Source organism: Neofelis nebulosa, chromosome 11, assembly GCF_028018385.1.
Source record: "Neofelis nebulosa isolate mNeoNeb1 chromosome 11, mNeoNeb1.pri, whole genome shotgun sequence".
NCBI lineage: Eukaryota > Metazoa > Chordata > Mammalia > Carnivora > Felidae > Neofelis > Neofelis nebulosa.
The window spans coordinates 82,763,384-82,782,117 of NC_080792.1; the positions used below are offsets into that span (position 1 = coordinate 82,763,384).

The following is an 18,734-nucleotide window of genomic DNA, read 5'->3' on the forward strand; positions in this document are numbered from 1 at the left end:
TTCATCTTTTTGCAGTCAAAAGAAAATGGGCATGGCGGACTAATTATTACTCACTTCATCACTTACTGAATGTTTCGGTGTTATGTGGCAAAGTGTTGACTTCCATGCATACGTTATGTTATTTAATGTATACCAAAAAAAATAGGAAGGTAGATACGATTACCATTTTGCAGGTGAGGAGCTTGAAGCTAGAGAAGCTATGCGTCTTCCTTAGGAATATCTGACAATGGGGCTCCTGGCTGGCTCAGTCAGTGGAGTGTGTGACTCTTTTTAAATTTTTTTTTACGTTTATTTATTTTCGAGAGAGAGAGAGCACAAGTGGGGGAGAGGCAGAGAGGGAATGAGACACAGAATCCGAAGCAGGCTCCAGGCTCCGAGCTGTCAGCACAGAGCCCGACGCGGGGCTCGAACCCACGAACCGTGAGGTCATGACCTGAGCCGGAGTCGGACGCTCGTCTGACTGAGCCACCCAGGTGCCCCTGGAGTGTGTGACTCTTGATCTCAGGGTTGTGAGTTGAGACTCCCATGTTGGGTGTAGAGATTACTTAAAAATAAAATCTTAAAAAAATACAGATTTGATAATAAGAATGCTGAAGGCCACTTTTTAAAGTGAATCTCTGGCAAGTGGAATCTCATTTTCCATACTTTCTTGTGTGTGTTCTTTTTTACTTTTGATAAAAAATGTCACGGTTCCTGAGGTGTTGAAAATTGACATATGCAGCTTTGTTAGGTTGCATCAAAGAACTTCAGGATCCCCAAGTGGGAAACGCCTTTAGTATATTTCTTAGAGAAAATTTAGACACTAATTTAATAAAATAATTCTTGGTAAAATTTCATGCATAGCCAGAACACCTGTATGTGAAGGAAAGGCTTTAAGTTCGTTGTCATTTTAACACAAAGAGAATTTGTACAGTTTATTTTCCAAATATTTACTTGGTGATTAAGATCTATAGTAGGAGTTTGAAACTTTTGTGAAGCAGACTTAGAGTTTAAAATGTTATACAGAAACATTAATTTTGTTTTAAATTGATCAGTAGTTTGCTCTTTGGCTTGGGAAAAGGAGTAGGGACTAAAAGATAAAGGTGATGGATGTACTTCAAGTGTAACCTAACTCAATGTTAAAGTCTTCAGTCTTGTTTCAAGGAAAACTATTGATCTGGTGGCTGCTACATTTGAAGATCATGTTTCCTCCTCAGACTCCACTGGTTCTCTGGGATTTTCTGGCTTGGCTTGTATCCCTAGTTCCATGAATTGTCAGATTCCTTAAGGGTAAAATACTGTCCTAGCAAGAAGGTGCCTTGAAGATCTACTTGGGGATGGGGGGGGGCAGCATTAGTTTTTCCTCTTTTCTCTCTTTTTTTCTTAATTGGCAGCAGCAGGTACCATTTTGTATAATGAAATCTTACACAGAATCCTATTATAGGAAATAGAAGTGGAAATAAATGATGAGAGTCAAGGTGGGGATCTGAAATCCTGTCTGTTGGCCTCTTCCTTCCCTTGTTTCATAGAGGAGCACCTAAAGCCTTATTCAGGATTATATAGTTGTTTAACTGGGAAACATGGTAAAGATCATCTGGTACAGACGTTCTCACCATTCTTCTGCCTCCACATGGCAGAGGCTTCCCCCCCGCCCCCGCCCTCCACAAACAGAGGAAAGCCGGCAAGCCTGGTGAGAGTCACACATTTAGTCCAGCCAAGTAGGGGAAGGATCGGAGGCCCTGAGGGCGGAGGTGACCTGACCTGACCATAGCAGTGCTGAGCTGTGAGCGCCTGGACTGCGGAAGCGTTCCCAGTGCTGCCGCCGTGCGGCTCTGCCTCAGACTCTCTAGCGCGGGGCAGAGCACGATGTAGTTACTCCAGAAGTCCTCTCTTAGTCTGTTCAGTGGTTACCGTTCGCCTCTTCACATGTTGAAGCTACTTGGGCACCTGGGGGGCTCCGTTGGTTAAGCGTCCCACTCTTGGTTTCGGCTCAGGTCATGATCTCACAGTTCGTGAGTTCAAGCCCCACGTCGGGCTCTGCCCTTGACAGTGTGGCGCCTGCTTGAGATTCTCTCTCTCTTTTTCTCTCTGCACCTCCCCTGCTTTCTCTGTCTGTCTGTCTCTCTCTCTCTCTCTCTCTCTCTCAATAAATAAATAAACTTAAAAAGTTTTTTAAAAAGTCTTGTCAATGTTGACGTTGCTAGAAAGAGCAATGTGATGGGAAATTGGGACATCAGATAGCTTTCCAAAACAGTGATTTAAATTCATGGCTCCAAATTTGTAAATAAATTTGCTGTACAGGACACCCCCTAGTGGCCAAATCTCACAACCACAACTGGCATTGCATTATATTCGCCTCAGCTTTGAAGAGTCAGTCATTGCCTTAATGAGCCACTGTTCATGATGGTGGCCAACCTCAGGTATATGAAAATGCTTTTTAAAAAAAGGATTGAGAGTCACTGTTCTCTAAGTATTTCTTAAAATATACTTTTTTTTTATCAGTTGATTTTTAATCTTTTGAGTCTAAGTAGGATTATTAAACCTAACTGTGAAGTTTCATTGTCATGTCAATATGGAAAGAGATTGTGGAACCATTTCCCCAAAGAGCAGTGAGTGTGGTGGATTTTTCAAACTAGCTAAGTAATTTTACTACATCTAAACCACCCTTCCAGCTCTAAATTTTTATTTTTTGTAGTATAAGTGCCTGATGGATTTTCCATGTAAAATTTGCTAGATGACATTTTTATATAGTTCTGAAATATTTCATACATATTCGTAAGCAGAGATAGAACTTTTAATAAAGTTATTCCGTCATATTTCTTTCAGCTTCTACTTATTTCCTCTCCTTATGCTTTTCAGGCAATCATTTGTTAGAAGAAAAACGTATGTTATGTAGACTTTGTCCACTTAATTAACGTGAAATCAAATCATAAAGCATCAGGGAGATAGTGGTAAAGTTCCAGAAAGGATAGTTTTCTGGTGATGACCTTATTCTTAGAAACTTCCGTTATTAATATTCTATGGTGTAACTGATACAACCATTCAATTAGCATTATTTCTGATGCAAGTAGGGTGCCTGCCTATGAACTGGGGTATTTTAGAAGTCCTGCCTGTTAAAATATTACTGTTTTTTCTTTTCTCTCTCTCTCTCTCCCTCCCTCCCTCCCTCCCTCCCTTCCTCCCTCCCTTCCTCCCTCCCTTCCTTCCTTCCTTAGCAGTTGCAGACTTGCAAAGGATGTTTCCCACCCCTCCTTCTTTGGAACAGCACCCTGCCTTTTCTCCTGTGATGAATTATAAAGATGGAATCAGTTCAGAGACAGTGACAGCATTAGGCATGATGGAGAGCCCTATGGTCAGTATGGTTTCAACACAGCTCACTGAATTCAAAATGGAAGTAGAAGATGGATTAGGAAGTCCCAAGCCAGAGGAAGTAAAGGTAATTGCCAGTATATTAATCTTACCAGGGCAGGGCAGGGCAGGGCAGGGCAGTTTTTAAGCAGATTCATATGCATCTTCAAGATAGTATTATCTATGTGCCATACATACCTAAGTTCCTAAGAATCCTCGCAGTGGATCGTGAGGTACATTGTTTTCTATATAAATTATAGTGTTTTGATCAACTTATAATTTTGGCATTAGCATGTTCTGCTGACGAAATGAGAGAAATGCTGAATTCCAGTGATTGTGGTTGCTGTTGTGGTGTCCTGAGTCGTTCACCGACATTATCACTGGCCCCCTCTTGTCGTCACAGGACTTTTCATACGTGCACAAAGTTCCAACTTTTCAACCTTTCGTGGGTTCCTCCATGTTTGCTCCACTGAAGATGTTGCCGAGCCAGTGCCTGCTACCTCTGAAGATACCTGATGCCTGTCTGTTTCGGCCTTCGTGGGCGGTGCCTCCTAAAATTGAACAGCTGCCCATGCCGCCTGCAGCCATTTTCAGTAGAGACGGTTACAAGTACGTGCCGGGATCTGCATCGAGCTACTGGCCATGTGAACGGGTTTTGAGCTTAACTAAACATTTATCTACAATGATGACATCACATACCATTTAAAACTTTCCTTTCTTGGCCATTCGTGTTTTTGCGCACATTATTCTGTATCGAAAGTGTACATGTCTTCTAAACTAAATTTCGTGTACACAGATAAATTAAGGTTATTTGTATAGAGAACCACGGTGTTCGTGCTCATTCCATATCAAATCACTGTCTACCACGAATCAAACACTAGATTGGTGCTTAGGATATATTACTTCTTTAAAAATACTACCATTTGGGGGTAGTATTGGTAAGTACTTGGTTTGTGACTTGATGACTCCAAGCGTGTTTACTGAAGGCACTTTAAAATGAAGTGATAACATGGAGACTTTCTCTGATGCTGACCCCACGTCGTAAGAAAGCAGCAACAGAGGTGGTAGGAGAAGAGGAAGGAAGAGGCTGGGTTTCCGGTAGCTTGGGCACTTTTCACTCTGTCAAAAAACAGTACTTACATCAACAACGCAGAGTCCGTTTCCCCTATGATTCATAATTTCTTAATAAAATACATGCTATAAAATAGAAGGCCACAAACTCAAATTTCTGTCAGGACCAGGCAAGCAATGTACGGACAACATGGACTGGGGAAAGCAAACGACTTGACAGCACCAGTGGTCAGTGTCCCCTAGCAGGATGGCAGGAACGGGCAGGGTCCGTGATGGACCCGCTGAGAGAAGGCCTCTTTTGAAGTGACTGTTTGCTGTGCGGTGACAGCACATAGTTCACACAAGGATGTGGGAGCCTGGAGATCTGCATGTTTATATACATTTCCTTTTTACAAACGTTGCTAATTAGTTCAGAGTTACATTTTAGGAACCAGTAAGACAAGAAGACAAATTCCAGATCCAGTCTGCGGGCTCCATTTGTGACATCAGATAAAACCATCTTGATGAAACCAACGTTAGTGTCCCAAACGGGCTTTATGCTCACGTATGTGAAGTCAGTAGGGGATTGAAAAACCGCGACGCAGGTGTGGGATAAAAGAACCCACCCAGACTTGGGAAGGCACCGCTGTGCTGACGTAGGACTCCATTCCTGCTCCTCCCTTTTTTGTTTCCTCCTGTCTGTGACCTTAAATGACCATCTGATCGGAGTCTCCCCTTCTTTAAAATGGTATAATCCTGCCCTCCTTCCCACACAAGATCTTCGAAAGGCTCCGGCAACTAATGGTTGGGGAAGTATTGTGGCAATGACAGCTCACCAGCAGTGTGAAAGAGCGTGCTCGAAAGGACCCTGGCGGTGACCCCCCTGGCTGGTCTCCTGCTGCCGTGCTCCGGCTGGACTCGGTCTTATTTAAGTAGGGCCTCTGGCGCAGTACAGTGGAGCCCACTGGCCCGTACACGCTGCCATGCCCTTCTCAGCAGTGCAGCAGCTCCAGGGACCCGGTGGACAGTTTCATCTCCTACACACAGAGGCTCCTCAAAAACGTGAAACGCGACCCGTTGCTGTATGGTCGGCTAAAAAATCAGTGATTTAGATCACTGCTTATTCTGTTCAGTTGGTCAGTAGCCACCCCAAAGATCCTTGGTATCCTTGGCTGGCACTGTTAGGAACTTCGTTCGACGAAGTATCGGCACACCTTCCAGTGTGGCCGCCCCTGCCCGGCGTCGTAGCCGTGTGCCTCTTGAAATGTGGCCAGTTGAGACCAAGACTGAATGTTTGGTTTTATCTAAGTGGACCTAAACTTTAGCACGTAGGGCTAGCGGCAGCCTTATTGGCCAGCAAAGTTCTAGATTGTGTGAATTCCTTCTGCTGGGGCCTCCCTCACCCTGGCCACCCCTTTGCCACACTCAGCACGCTGGTGCTTCCTTGCTTGACACCTGTCTTACTGGCTGTGAGCTGACTCTTCTTCTGCCTTTTCACTGTTGAATACCTGGCGTCTAGCATGGTGTGTGTTGGTCCTCAACTCATTTTCATCGAATGGGGAAAAATCAGGTTACTGTGCAAGCTAAACCATTCTTACCACCTAGGGAGCAATTCCATTATTTGGGTTTTGCGTTAGGAGCCATAGTTCCTTTTCTGATCTGAACTGCATAGTAATTCGTAGGGTTTTGTCAAACAGGAAAATGTGAAAGGAGTCCAATTAGGGTAAAGATCTTTATTACGCACTTATTATTTTGGTCTCTGAGACAGCAGTGATTGCTGATCAAGGTTTCTGGGTCATTTTTTATCTGTTCTCAGAGATACCACTGTGCCTCAGACTTACAATTTCCTTATAGTGCTTGGTGTAGATTTTTTTAGGCTCGTAGTTGAGGCATAGCTAATTAAAAATCACAAGAATTTATTTGAAGAGCCATTGCTTTGTGACATTCTTCTTTCAAATTGTAAGTGAATGAACATGTAGCTTATTGGAAGAACATGAGTTTAAGCTCAGTATTAATAGATTTCAAAAGAATAATAAGTATCAAATGAAATCTGTGTTCTTTTGATACCTTCTAATTGGACAGAATGGTCTCGTGCTGTTTTACATGTACATCTAAGAGTGTATATCAGAAAACTTTTTGGAATAAAACAACAGCAGAACATTGCAGGCACTGTTTTGTGCTCTATGTGGCTCTTCCAAGAAGAAGTCATTGCTTATGGAAAAATAGGTAACACGGTGCTATCAGTCTCTGGGAACTGAAACAAATTGTGCTACCAGTAATGCATAGCATATTGAAAAATTAAAAATGAACTAAAATTGCCTACCACTCCACAGGAATCTAGAAGAAGTGTGGAAGCTGCAATATAGGAGGTGTGCCTGTAACTCATGTAACGAGTACTAAGGCCTCCTAGCTACACACGGGATATTTGTATTCATTGTAGTGGAGCCCTGGCCAGTGGCTTTCCTACAACTGGATTCCCTCATGGTGGCTCATTATTATAAAAACACAGGCCTAGATAGGCCTGTATTTTGAAAATAGAAGAATAGCACATTTTCATGTGTGTCTGACTTAGAATCATATGTGGATCATCGCCTTAGAGAGCAAGCACGGTGGCAGACTTTCGATTTCAATAAATGACAAAAATGTAATTGCCAGTTAGATCCAGATTTTGTCCTATGGCCTTCTAGCTGATTTAGCATCTGGACTCATGTGCTACGGTTTCACGTAGTAGTTACGGTTTTTCAAAACTACCTTGACCAGACTCAGCACCACGTTTTCTTCTAAAATCAGGGAAGTTCCTTTGAAAGGTTAACATGAAGATTGCGCAGATGTGGAATAAGCAGAAGGAAGATGCTGTGGTGTATTGCTCTTCATGCCTTGCTGCTTGCTTTCCCATCCACTTCACTGGCTTTTTTGAGTGCTTTGATTTTGTTTAAGAAACACTGGAATATACCCAGGGATGGCACGCGCGAAGGCTGCGGCGGGCGGGCGGCCGGGCGGCCGGGCGGCCGGGCGGGGTGACCGTGAGAACCCCGGCAGTCCGTGACGAGCGCGCGTTCTCACTCGGCATTCTCTGTTGCAGCAACGTGCCTAGTGTCGGGAGCCTAGCAGACCCAGACTACCTGAATACGCCCCAGATGAACACGCCGGTGACGCTGAACAGCGCTGCCCCAGCCAGCAACAGCGGGGCAGGAGTTTTGCCATCTCCAGCAACCCCTCGCTTCTCTGTCCCCACACCACGAACCCCCAGGACCCCAAGAACTCCCAGAGGAGGGGGCACTGCCAGTGGTCAAGGGTCGGTTAAATACGACAGCACCGATCAGGGCTCACCTGCCTCTACTCCCTCCACCACGCGGCCCCTTAACTCTGTGGAGCCCGCCACCATGCAGCCGATTCCCGAAGCCCACAGTCTCTACGTCACCCTGATCCTCTCAGATTCCGTGATGAATATCTTTAAAGACAGAAACTTTGACAGCTGTTGCATCTGTGCCTGCAACATGAACATCAAAGGGGCAGATGTTGGGCTTTACATCCCCGATTCTTCCAACGAGGACCAGTATCGCTGTACCTGTGGGTTTAGTGCGATTATGAATCGCAAACTTGGCTACAATTCGGGACTCTTCCTGGAAGATGAGTTGGATATCTTTGGGAAGAATTCTGATATTGGTCAGGCCGCGGAGAGGCGCTTAATGATGTGTCAGACTACCTTCCTTCCTCAGGTGGAGGGAGCCAGAAAGTCCCAGGAGCCACCTATAAGCCTCCTCCTCCTCCTCCAGAATCAGCATACACAACCTTTTGCTTCACTGAGTTTCTTGGACTACATTTCCTCCAACAGTCGCCAGACTCTTCCCTGTGTGAGCTGGAGTTACGACCGGGTGCAGGCAGATAATAATGATTATTGGACGGAATGCTTTAATGCCTTGGAGCAGGGCCGACAGTATGTGGACAATCCCACGGGTGGAAAAGTAGACGAAGCGCTGGTGAGAAGTGCCACTGTGCACTCGTGGCCTCACAGCAATGGTAGGTTTTCCAGAATGCACACTTACTTTGCAGATTTTCTTCGTATGGGGGTAAATTACAAGCTTTCTTTGTTATAGGACAAATCTCAAATTTCACTTCTTCAGAAGAACTAAAGTGAGAGCCCTGTTGATAATTATCCTAAATTTAAGGACTGGAGAAATGTTTCATATGGAAACACCTTTTGAGCAGAGGAATTATTTTGTGAAAACTTCCTATCGTGTTAATTCCTATGGGCCACTGGTACTGAAACCGGTGGCTGCTAAGTGTCAGAGTTGTCGAGACTATACGGGATACTAGTTTGTACCCCCTTTCATGTTTACATCCACCATTCTTCTAGACCGGTTTTCCATGGTCCTTCCTCCATGAAGCCTTCTGCCCATTTACAGAGCACTTTTTCCTCCCTCTGGTTTTCCAGTGCTTTGTATCTTACACCAGTGATCACGGTTTACTTTGCGTTGTGGTTCCCGAGGCATGTCACTGGCTCTTCTGTTGTTAAAAGCTCCAGTTGACAAATATCTGTGACGATGAGCTCGAAGTGGGCCACGGAACTTGCCATTCGCTTCCTTTATTCATTCGCTATTCCGTGATGCATCCTGGGGGATAAAATGACCGAAAGAGACAAGGTACCTCTCGGAGGGACTTTCTGATCTATTCTGGAAGATGTACATTAATCAAGTAATTACACGAATTAGCATATTATTAGAAACCATCATAAGCGATGAAAGCATGGGATAAGGAGAGCGTCCCTAGACTGGGGTCAGGGAAGACCTCCTTGAAGAAGTACTAACGTTAGAGATCTCAGTACTAATTAATTGGATAAAGAGAGTGGAGAGCAAGGAATTGTGTCCCAGGTAGAAGGAGCAAGAGTGAAGGCCCAGAATTATGTAGAGCTTGGGGCTTTCAGAAAACTGAAGCCAGCTTCCAGTTGGCTAGATTTACAAGAACCTTTTGAGACCTGCTGGGGTTGGGGGCTTTATCCCAAGAGCCCTAACAGGTCATTGATGGGTTTATGAAGAGGCATTGCCATCAGATTTGTGCAGTTAAGGAACAGATACTCTCAGGGGTGCCTGGGTGGCTCAGTTGGTTAAGCACCTGACTTTGGCTCAGGTCACGATCTCATGGTTCACGAGTTCGAGCCCTGCGTTGGGCTCTGTGCTGACAGCCTGGAGCCTGCTTCAGATTCTGTTTCCGTCTCTCTCTGCCCCTCCCCTGCTCACGTGTTCTCTCTCTCTCTCTCTCTCTCTCTCTCTCTCTCTCTCTCTCTCTCTCAGATAATAATAATAATTAATTTTAAAATAAAACAGAGAGGGGCGCCTGGGTGGCTCAGTCGGTTAAGCGTCCGACTTCGGCTCAGGTCACGATCTCGCGGTCCGTGAGTTCGAGCCCCGCGTCGGGCTCTGGGCAGACGGCTCAGAGCCTGGAGCCTGTTTCCGATTCTGTGTCTCCCTCTCTCTCTGCCCCTCCCCCGTTCATGCTCTGTCTCTCTCTGTCTCAAAAATAAAAACGTTAAAAAAAAAAAAAATAAATAAAATAAAACAGAGAAACAAATACTCTGACTTCGGTGCAGGCTGTGGATTTGGAAATGACAGGAACGGTGGAGAGACTACAGGTTTAATGTAGTGGCTCAAATAAATAATAGCTTGGTTTCGTGTCTTAGCAAAGGAGATGGAAGAGCAGTGGAAGCATTCAAAAGACGTTGAGGAAGTGGTAGGACTGCAGGATTTGGTAGTGGGTTGGACTTTGGGGCTTGGGGAGAACGGGATGTTAAGGAAGACACCCGGATTTATGATGCATATACCTGGACCCACAGTGACCTCGTTCAAAGCTAGGTGTACTCGAGGAAGACCCTGTCTGGGGAGAAAGCCCCTAAATCGAGTTTTGGTGATTTTAAAGATCCCTTCTGAGATACCCAGCTAGAGGTTTCAAGTAGACACTTGGGATTTGACAGGCCTGCAGCTCAGGGGGAAGGGAGTGGTTGGCTTGTAGATCGGAACTCAAGTCAGGAGCACTGAGGAGGAGGGAAGCTCACTGAGGAGGCGGACAAGACTAGAACCGCAAGAGGGCTTGGGACAGAGCTTTACTGAATTCTTTGGTGTAACCGAGTTCAAGAAAGAGTAGAGTGGTCAATAAGCATTAAAGCACAGCTGAGCTTTTAAGATGAGGATTAAACCCGTCTTCTGACCACGGTGAGGGCTGCTCTGGAGAGAGGTGGGAGCGGCCAGGCCCGAGCGGTCGGTTACGTGAACGGAACATGGACCCTGTCCTGAGCAGCTCTGAGCCTTGTAGGAGAGAAGGCTGTATAATCTTCTTAAATATAGTTTGAAATCTGGAAAAGAACTATGGCTCGAGGATACAGCTCAGCGGAGTAGGGGTGATAGGCATTTTCGGAGTAGCCAAGCAAGGAGGCTTCTTGGTAGGTGGAGACTCCTAAGGAAGTATTCAAGGATGACACTCACTTCTGTAACTGCTCAGGTTTGAGCACAGTGCCTTATACTTAGCAGGCCTTTAATTAATGTCTGTGGGATGAATTTATGAATTAAAGAAAGTGCAGTCTTTCCCCTACAGAAATGTGGGTGATTATCTTGGGTGGTTCCTTTTACTAGACAGTAGCCTTCAGACAGAAAAGCATTCTGTGGGTGGATCAGTACTGTCATCTTTGGATATGAAAAATAGCAGATTTTGTTGCAGGGGAGGTGTGGGCTTCAAAGTCAGAAGCTGGAAAGTACCCGACAGCTGATGGAAGTGAACAGTGCGGGAGCCGGGTCTGCAGACAGCAGTGCCCTCGATTGTCTCGCACGGCACACTTTCTGTTCCGTGTGCACAGGAATAGCCCCACGGAAGTGCATCTGCTTTTGTTTTTCTCTAACGTGTGGTTCTCTTGGTCTGTCTTTTTCCAACTTTTGATAGAGCCGTGGTTACAAGAAGTACTTTTTTCTTTACTATAAGGAAAAAAGGCAGCACAGGCTCGAAGATGAAGGCGATGGCCATCGCTCCGTTGTCAGGCAAGCAGCAGAGCTGAGTGAGGAGAGAGCGAGCAGAGCCGGGGGAAGGGGGCGGCTGTCCGACCGCTCCGGCGGGCTGTCTGTGCAGGAACGTGGCTCCGAGCCCACACTCGCCGGGCCTCCCGGCTCTTTCGGGAGGTGTTGGAAATTTAGGTTTGCCACTTGTGTTTGATTTAGGAGATACACCTCAAAATGTCTTAAGCACCCTGTGTTTCAGATTTAGTGGGTAGGTAAATCTTAGATTTCCAACCGTGTCCCTTTCCTAGTCAGCTAGAAAAGGAAGAGTAAGGGAAGGTCTTTAGGTATGCAGCCGTGTGGGTTCATAGCTGGTCACCTCAAACTTGATGAGCTCTTTCATCGGATCTTTCTGAGAATTCGATGAGCGTGATGGACGTTCCTCCCTGGGAAAGAGTACGCATTTGTACGTGCATGCAGGGTTTTGCATAGAGTTTGAGAGGTTTCTCAGATTCTCTGTTAAGAGCCCCTCCTCCTAGTAGGAAGAATGTTTGTTCTGAAGCCCTGAGTCCCACTCTCCTCTGGGTGGATGGCCTCTCGTCCTGGCGTTGCCTTCGCCATGGTGCCCTGTGCCTCTGCCTGCATGCAAGGTCGCCGTTCTCTTTCGTGCACTCAGTGTTTTGTGAAAATGTTTTACAGTAGGAGCATTTTTAACAGTTTTTTAAAAGCTTCTGTGTAGGATTTCCCCCCCCCCCCACTTAACACATCCAGAACATCAGTGTTTGTAAATAAAAGTAATACGATAATTGAGAAACTTTTACAGGGTTTCTTATGTAACCTTGGAAACAGGTTCATATGATTTGAAAGAGCAGGTCTATCCATCTTTTTACTTCAAAGCAGTTCTACAGTTAACCTCTTGAATATAGAGTAATGTACTTCTCCTTTTATTATTTCCAATAATAAATTATAAATTACTTTATAATAATAAAATACCTTTACAGTTGCCAGGTAAGTCTAGCGTTTTAGAATCTAGTAAAAATAGAACGTGCCACCAGTGTTATCTTTGTCATGGGCCGTAACTCCGGTCCAGAATTAGGGCAGGAAAGAGGACAGTGTCGATCCCCCCTTACGATTTCTGTTCCTTTCCGTGTCCCTTCTCTTCCAGTGCTGGACATCAGTATGCTCTCCTCCCAAGATGTGGTCCGAATGCTGTTGTCTCTGCAGCCCTTTCTCCAAGACGCCATCCAGAAGAAGCGCACGGGCAGGACCTGGGAGAACATCCAGCATGTGCAGGGACCGCTAACCTGGCAGCAGTTCCACAAGATGGCAGGACGGGGGACCTACGGTAGAACCTCTTCCCTCTTTCAGTTCCTTCATAGGTTGTTGCCGTAGAAACCAGCTTTAGTCACTGCCAAGGCCTCGCCTCACTGACAAAATAGCATCTTTCTTTTCACGACTGTTAAGCTTTATAATCTCTTTTCTTTCCTAAAGTCAGTTTGGAGTTACGTTTTCTTAGCATCCTTGGCAGAAACAAGGTCAATGAGGAAAATGATCCTTAAGTAGAGTATCCATTAGATTTTCCTCATCTTCCTGATCCTCATTGTATTTTCATCTGGATGAACTTCTGAATTAGTTCTGTCAACTTCTTCAGAGCCGGGATTATCATGCTTAAAGGAAACGATGTAGTGCTGCTTGGAAAACTAACTTCAGCTTGTTCTAGTCTGCCCTCTGATCCTCTCGAACCTCTGTAAGCATGTTCTGACTCATTTAAGTAAGGTCCTTCATCAGGAGCCATATAATTAGAGGATTTGAAGAATACTGTTGAGAGTTACGCTGCGAACCTGCAAGGAAACTTCTGATGCCAGAACTAATGCTAACGCAGCGGGGACCTTCTAAGGTGTCCCGGTTGTGGGAAGCACCCTCCTGAACTGCACTGTCGTTACAGGTTCCGAAGAATCTCCTGAGCCGTTGCCCATCCCCACCCTGCTGGTAGGCTACGACAAGGACTTCCTCACCATCTCGCCGTTCTCCTTGCCATTTTGGGAGAGGCTGCTGTTGGACCCATATGGGGGCCACCGGGATGTTGCCTATATTGTGGTGTGTCCAGAAAACGAGGCCTTGCTCGAAGGAGCCAAAACTTTCTTCAGGGACTTGAGCGCTGTATATGAGGTGAGCACGACCCGAAAATCGCTTTTGGGACATGAGTCCTCAGATTGTTTCTAGCTGTGGCTGAGTTTTAAAGAGCAAGTATCTTCAAAGGAGATCTCAAAGGAAATTTGCAGATAGTTGGAGGATGGAGGAGAGAATTAAGCTGGCAAGTTTTCCCGGAAGTAAATTGCTTTTCCCATCTTTGCTGTACATTTTGTTAGATTTAGAAGACTTTGCTCTACTGGCCTTACCACACCATGTACAATTCTGTCAGCTGTTTTTTCCTGATTTATGTGCTTGAGTTTAAGAGTGTTGCTTACCAGGGGCGGGTGTTCTGGCTGTTCAGAAGATGGCCTTTACAAAAAGAAAGCACATCTCTTTGTGGGCAGGGCTGGGGGGGTGGGGGGTGTTCCTGAAAACAGTATGAAAATGTTTAGCTTGAAGATTTCTGTGTCAAAAGACGAGTTTAATCAATCATGTCCCTGTTGTGTGTTATGTATTTAAACACTACGTTCATCTTAATACTAAAATTTTGATACAGGTTAATAATAACCATAATAATTTAAAAGCCAGGTAGATAATTTTGTATATTTATTACATGAAATACTATTGCTTTTGAAAAATTAGGATCATGTGTATCTTGAAGAGTAAGTTCCACATTTTTTTCAGCCAGAGTATACGTACACTAAATTCTTTGTACCTTATACTTCTGATATCTTTATTTTTGGCAAGATTAAATGAAATTAGTATTTTTGAAGAGCTGTGACAGGCATAGTATAAACATTACGAGGGTGTTTGTTAGATATGATGCCAAGTTGAATTTCAAAAATATGTCATAACAGAACATTCGCTACTTAGAAGTGGATGGGTGCACTTGAAACAGTGAACTTATGTTTTTGCTACAAAGAAGTGAGGAGATGGTAATGTCTGAGGTGATGGCATCAGTTAAGCCCCTGGAGGAAACCCTCAGATCTAGTAATTTCTACACAGTGCCTGGTCCGTGGATGGGTAATAATATTAAATCATAAGGACCGTAACACAGAAAACTTGTGTAAGCAATTTTTTTTTTAAAGCACGGCCCTTCTCTTGAACGAAGCCTTCAACAGAAGTTACAAAACATAAAAGGATCGTGGGATCTTTTTAGATCCCAATGGCTTTATTAGGACTGCTCGTTTGGTCGTAGTGTGTCCCTGGTTACGAGGGTGTATGCTAGAGGATTTTGTAGGGCCTGAGTTAGGCCTTCAGTTATCAGCTGTAATAAGGGATGATATGGGCTCTCCTGTTGTTGAATAGATAGTTAAGTAGCTTACTTTTCGCAGGTGTGTTGTATTAATTCTTGGCTGCAAGTGTCCATTTAGTGTGCTAGAGATTAACAACAGAATCTCATTGTGCCGAAAACAACTATTTACTTTTAAAAAGTGATCAGCATATCCCCTGCTTCAGTGGCCTCTGCTCTTGGTGATCTCCAAATGTCTGTAACAGTGTAACAGATGGCCCATAAAATGTTAATGTTATCTTATGGGAAAACATTATGAGTCGGGATTACTTAAGAGGTTTTAGCGGACATATGTCTCAGTCAGCCTTAGTAGGCAGGAATCTGGTTAATTCTTTATTTGACCATTAGCAATCAGGTAGTACTCAGCGACCTTCCCTTGTGCGGGAGGAACTGGCTGGGTGAAGAAACATTTATTTTTCTTGAGAGGGGCCAGTCCAGGTTTTGGAGAGGCAGAGAGGAGTTTCAGCACACATTCTAACGAGCAGAAAGGACCAGCTCAGAACGTGGGTTTGGGTGCTTGTGTTAATGCGAAAAGAAAACGCGAGGTACTCCCGCGTGTGTGGTAGAGAATGTCGTCCCCCCCCCTCCCCGAGCACAGGCGTGGTTCCTGTTGTAAGTAACGGTCTTGTTTGTGGTGTAGATGTGTCGGCTTGGGCAGCACAAGCCCATCTGCAAAGTGCTACGAGATGGGATCATGCGCGTGGGAAAGACTGTGGCACAGAAGCTGACGGACGAGCTTGTGAGCGAGTGGTTTAACCAGCCGTGGAGCAGCGAGGAGAATGACAATCATTCCAGACTCAAACTTTATGCGCAAGTTTGCCGCCATCACCTAGGTAAATGGGAATTTGTTTGGCAAAGTAGAATCTGAGAAGTAAAATAGCAGATTGCCACCCTTCGGGAAGCAGCGTTCTGCTGCTTTTATCTCAGGTAATGTTGGTGTTCCATTACCGTATTTGTTTAGGTCTAATTTCTGCGTTCTGGGTGGTTAAATGCTCATTTTTACGTGCACAACATTCTTTAAAAGCAATTTAAAGTTGCCTAAAGAAGTCATATCTAATTTACTCCACATGTTGAAAACTTAGCGGCGGGACTTGGTATTAACTGCTTAAGTTAAACCCGCACTCCCAAGAGAGTCTTGGAAGCTTCTAAACCCGCTGCGCATAGGAGCGTGGTATACGCCGTGATGGCTCCGGAAGAGACCCCGGCCTCGCGGGTTGCGGTGAAGGCAGATTCAGTCCGAAAGGAAAATTTTACAAGTGGTTAATTTTCTCTTTGTTTTCAAATAAGCCTCTTCACCAGAACTGTCACACGTAGCCCCGTGTTCAGCTCCACGTTTGCAGAGTGTATAAGCCTGTGCTCCAGCGTGGAGATAGAATCTTGGGTGTCATAGAGCATCACAGCCTGAAAACGCAATTTTCTGAAACCGTGATTGGGTCTGACGGAGTGTCGCTGACATCCCCTCTCTGCGTGTACTCTTTCAGCACCTTATCTAGCCACTCTGCAGCTCGATGGCAGCCTGTTGATACCACCTAAGTACCAGTCCCCACCAGCAGCAGCACAGGGACAAGCTACCCCCGGGAACGCTGGGCCTCTAGCTTCCAATTCAGGATCGGCAGCGCCCTCAGCCGGCAGTGCGTTCAACCCCACCTCCAGCAGCAGTTCCGGGAACCCCGCGGCGGGCAGCTCGGCCTCCGGGTCCTCTGTGCCGCCGGTCTCCGCCTCCGCCCCCGCCCCCGCCCCCGTTGTTAACCAGATCAGCACTACCTCTTCTTCAGGATTCAGTGCTAGCGTCGGAGGGCAGAACCCCGGCAGCGGGGCCGGTTCTGCAGACAGAACGCAAGGGAGCGCAGGCTGTGGCGGAGACCCGGAACCCGGGCAGAGCTCCTCTCAGCCCTCACAGGATGGACAAGAAAGGTACGCTGCTCGCCGGTGGATGGCGTGTGGCTTCGGCTTGGACCCCGTCCCTGCTCTTCCGCACCCCACGCCCCTCCTCACCTCCTGCATCTCTAAGGCTCGTGAAGCGCCCTGTTTCCCTCCTTCCCAAAGGGAACTTATGACTGTCAGTCTGTGGCTCCAGTGTTAAGAAATCCAAGACTCTGTGTGAACTTACTGTTATTAAGCTTATTAGCTTCATAGGAAAGCTGGTACTGTTAATAGTCCTGTTATTATTGTATGAACATAATATAGTATTAGTAAGCTGTTACCACTCACATTAATAGTGGTATAAAACATCTTTTTAGAATGTAGCCCCAAGGAAAAAAAGGAGTTGAAAAAGAGATCTCCCATTTAAAGGAGTGGTATATTGTCCTTTCCCATCTCTCTCGGTGCTAACGGGCTTGGTTTGCCTTCGTTTGGATAATACGAAACGTATCAATGCTACATTCGATCTGTAATCATGGTCCAGGGGGTCAGTGTCCTCGGGAATTGATGTATTTTGTGTAATTTATATTTATTTGTGCATCTCATAAGTGACTCTCTCCGCAGTGTCACAGAAAGGGAAAGAATAGGAATTCCCACTGAACCCGACTCTGCAGACAGCCAAGCCTATCCTCCAGCTGTGGTCATTTACATGGTGGACCCCTTCACCTACACTGCAGACGAAGACTCCACTTCCGGAAACTTTTGGCTGTTGAGTTTGATGCGCTGCTACACGGAGATGCTGGATAATTTGCCCGAACATATGAGAAATTCTTTCATTCTCCAGGTAACTGCCTGCAACTTTATTTTTAGCTTTTGTTGTTGTTTTTATGAAAGTAAATACAGGTCTGTGATTTCTTTTTCATTGGAAGTACACAAAGCTGTAAAGGAAAAGATGTTCATAATTCTACCTTTAGATTAAGCCACCATCACCATTTTGGTGTATTTTTAGCTTTTTTGTGTGTATGTCAGTTTATAGAATTGAGATCATACTTTTAGTATTATTTTTAGTCCTTTTATACTTAACATTATTCCTGAATACTTTTCTATGTTACTGAAAATTCTCCCAAGCAGCGTTTGTAATGACTGCATATTCTCCATATTTATTACCATACAGTTAGATATTTAATTTGTTTCTATCTTTCACTATTATAAACAAAGCTATAACAAACATCTTTCTGTGTAATCTCTTTTTCACAGTTTGGGTCATTTCTTAAGGTGGATTCTTAGACCTATAGATTCCTGTAAATAATGCCGGATTCCTTTCCAAGAAAGTCACACTTACCTACATTCCCTTTAGCACTGAGTGAGCATGCCTCTTTCACTACAGCCTTGCCAGCTGTATAGTGCAGTAATTGTATAGGATTTAGATAATAGGTGAAAAATGATGCCTTGGGTGTTTGGGTTTTGTTTTACTGTCACTTTCACTAAAGCCATCTTAACAGAATTAAAATATCGAAATTAGTTACCAGAACAGATGGATTGGTTTTCATTGTTGTGAAGTTTGTGTCTCTGATGCTTAGATAATAATCCCGAAGATACGATGCACACTATGTGTGTATATGAGAAAAAGGAGAACTACATTAAAAAGCAAATTGTAAAATTTTGGAGCATGACAACAATAAATTGAGAATTTATCCCTCGAAGGAACAGGGTAATTTCTAAGTAACTGTAACTTGACCGACAAGATGGCACCCTCTTCTTCAATTGTTGGTGTACCTTTGTACTCGAGGATTTTATGCCATCTAAGGAATTAAGACTGAGTTATATTATGTTTGGCATTTATATATTTTATTTTACTTAATTGATTTTTTAAAGTTTATTTATCTGTTTTGAGAGAGACCAAGCACGAGCAGGTGAGGGACAGAGAGAGCGTGAATCCTAAGCAGGTTCCGTGCAGTCAGCTCAGAGAGAGCCCCACGCGGGGCTCGAACCCACGACACCGTGAGATCATGACCTGAGCTGAGATCAAGAGTTGGACGCTTGACCGATCGAGTGATCCAGATGCCCCTCTTGCATCTTGTTTTTAAGATTTTGTT

At 44.9% G+C, this 18,734-nt stretch overlaps 1 protein-coding gene across 3 annotated transcripts in view; it reads left to right on the top strand.

Annotated features, from left to right (window-relative positions):
• MED13L (mediator complex subunit 13L) overlaps window positions 1-18,734 on the top strand; it is a 305,493-nt gene that overhangs the window by 267,535 nt on the left and 19,224 nt on the right. For 2 of the 3 annotated variants that reach the window (XM_058691175.1, XM_058691177.1), the window contains 8 exons: window positions 3,195-3,415; window positions 3,731-3,936; window positions 7,460-8,397; window positions 12,520-12,699; window positions 13,300-13,523; window positions 15,419-15,611; window positions 16,260-16,692; window positions 17,263-17,482. In XM_058691175.1, the coding sequence (XP_058547158.1) occupies window positions 3,195-3,415; window positions 3,731-3,936; window positions 7,460-8,397; window positions 12,520-12,699; window positions 13,300-13,523; window positions 15,419-15,611; window positions 16,260-16,692; window positions 17,263-17,482 (2,615 nt within the window). The remainder of the gene's footprint in view (window positions 1-3,194; window positions 3,416-3,730; window positions 3,937-7,459; window positions 8,398-12,519; window positions 12,700-13,299; window positions 13,524-15,418; window positions 15,612-16,259; window positions 16,693-17,262; window positions 17,483-18,734) is intronic. The other variant, XM_058691176.1, reaches the window with a different exon arrangement.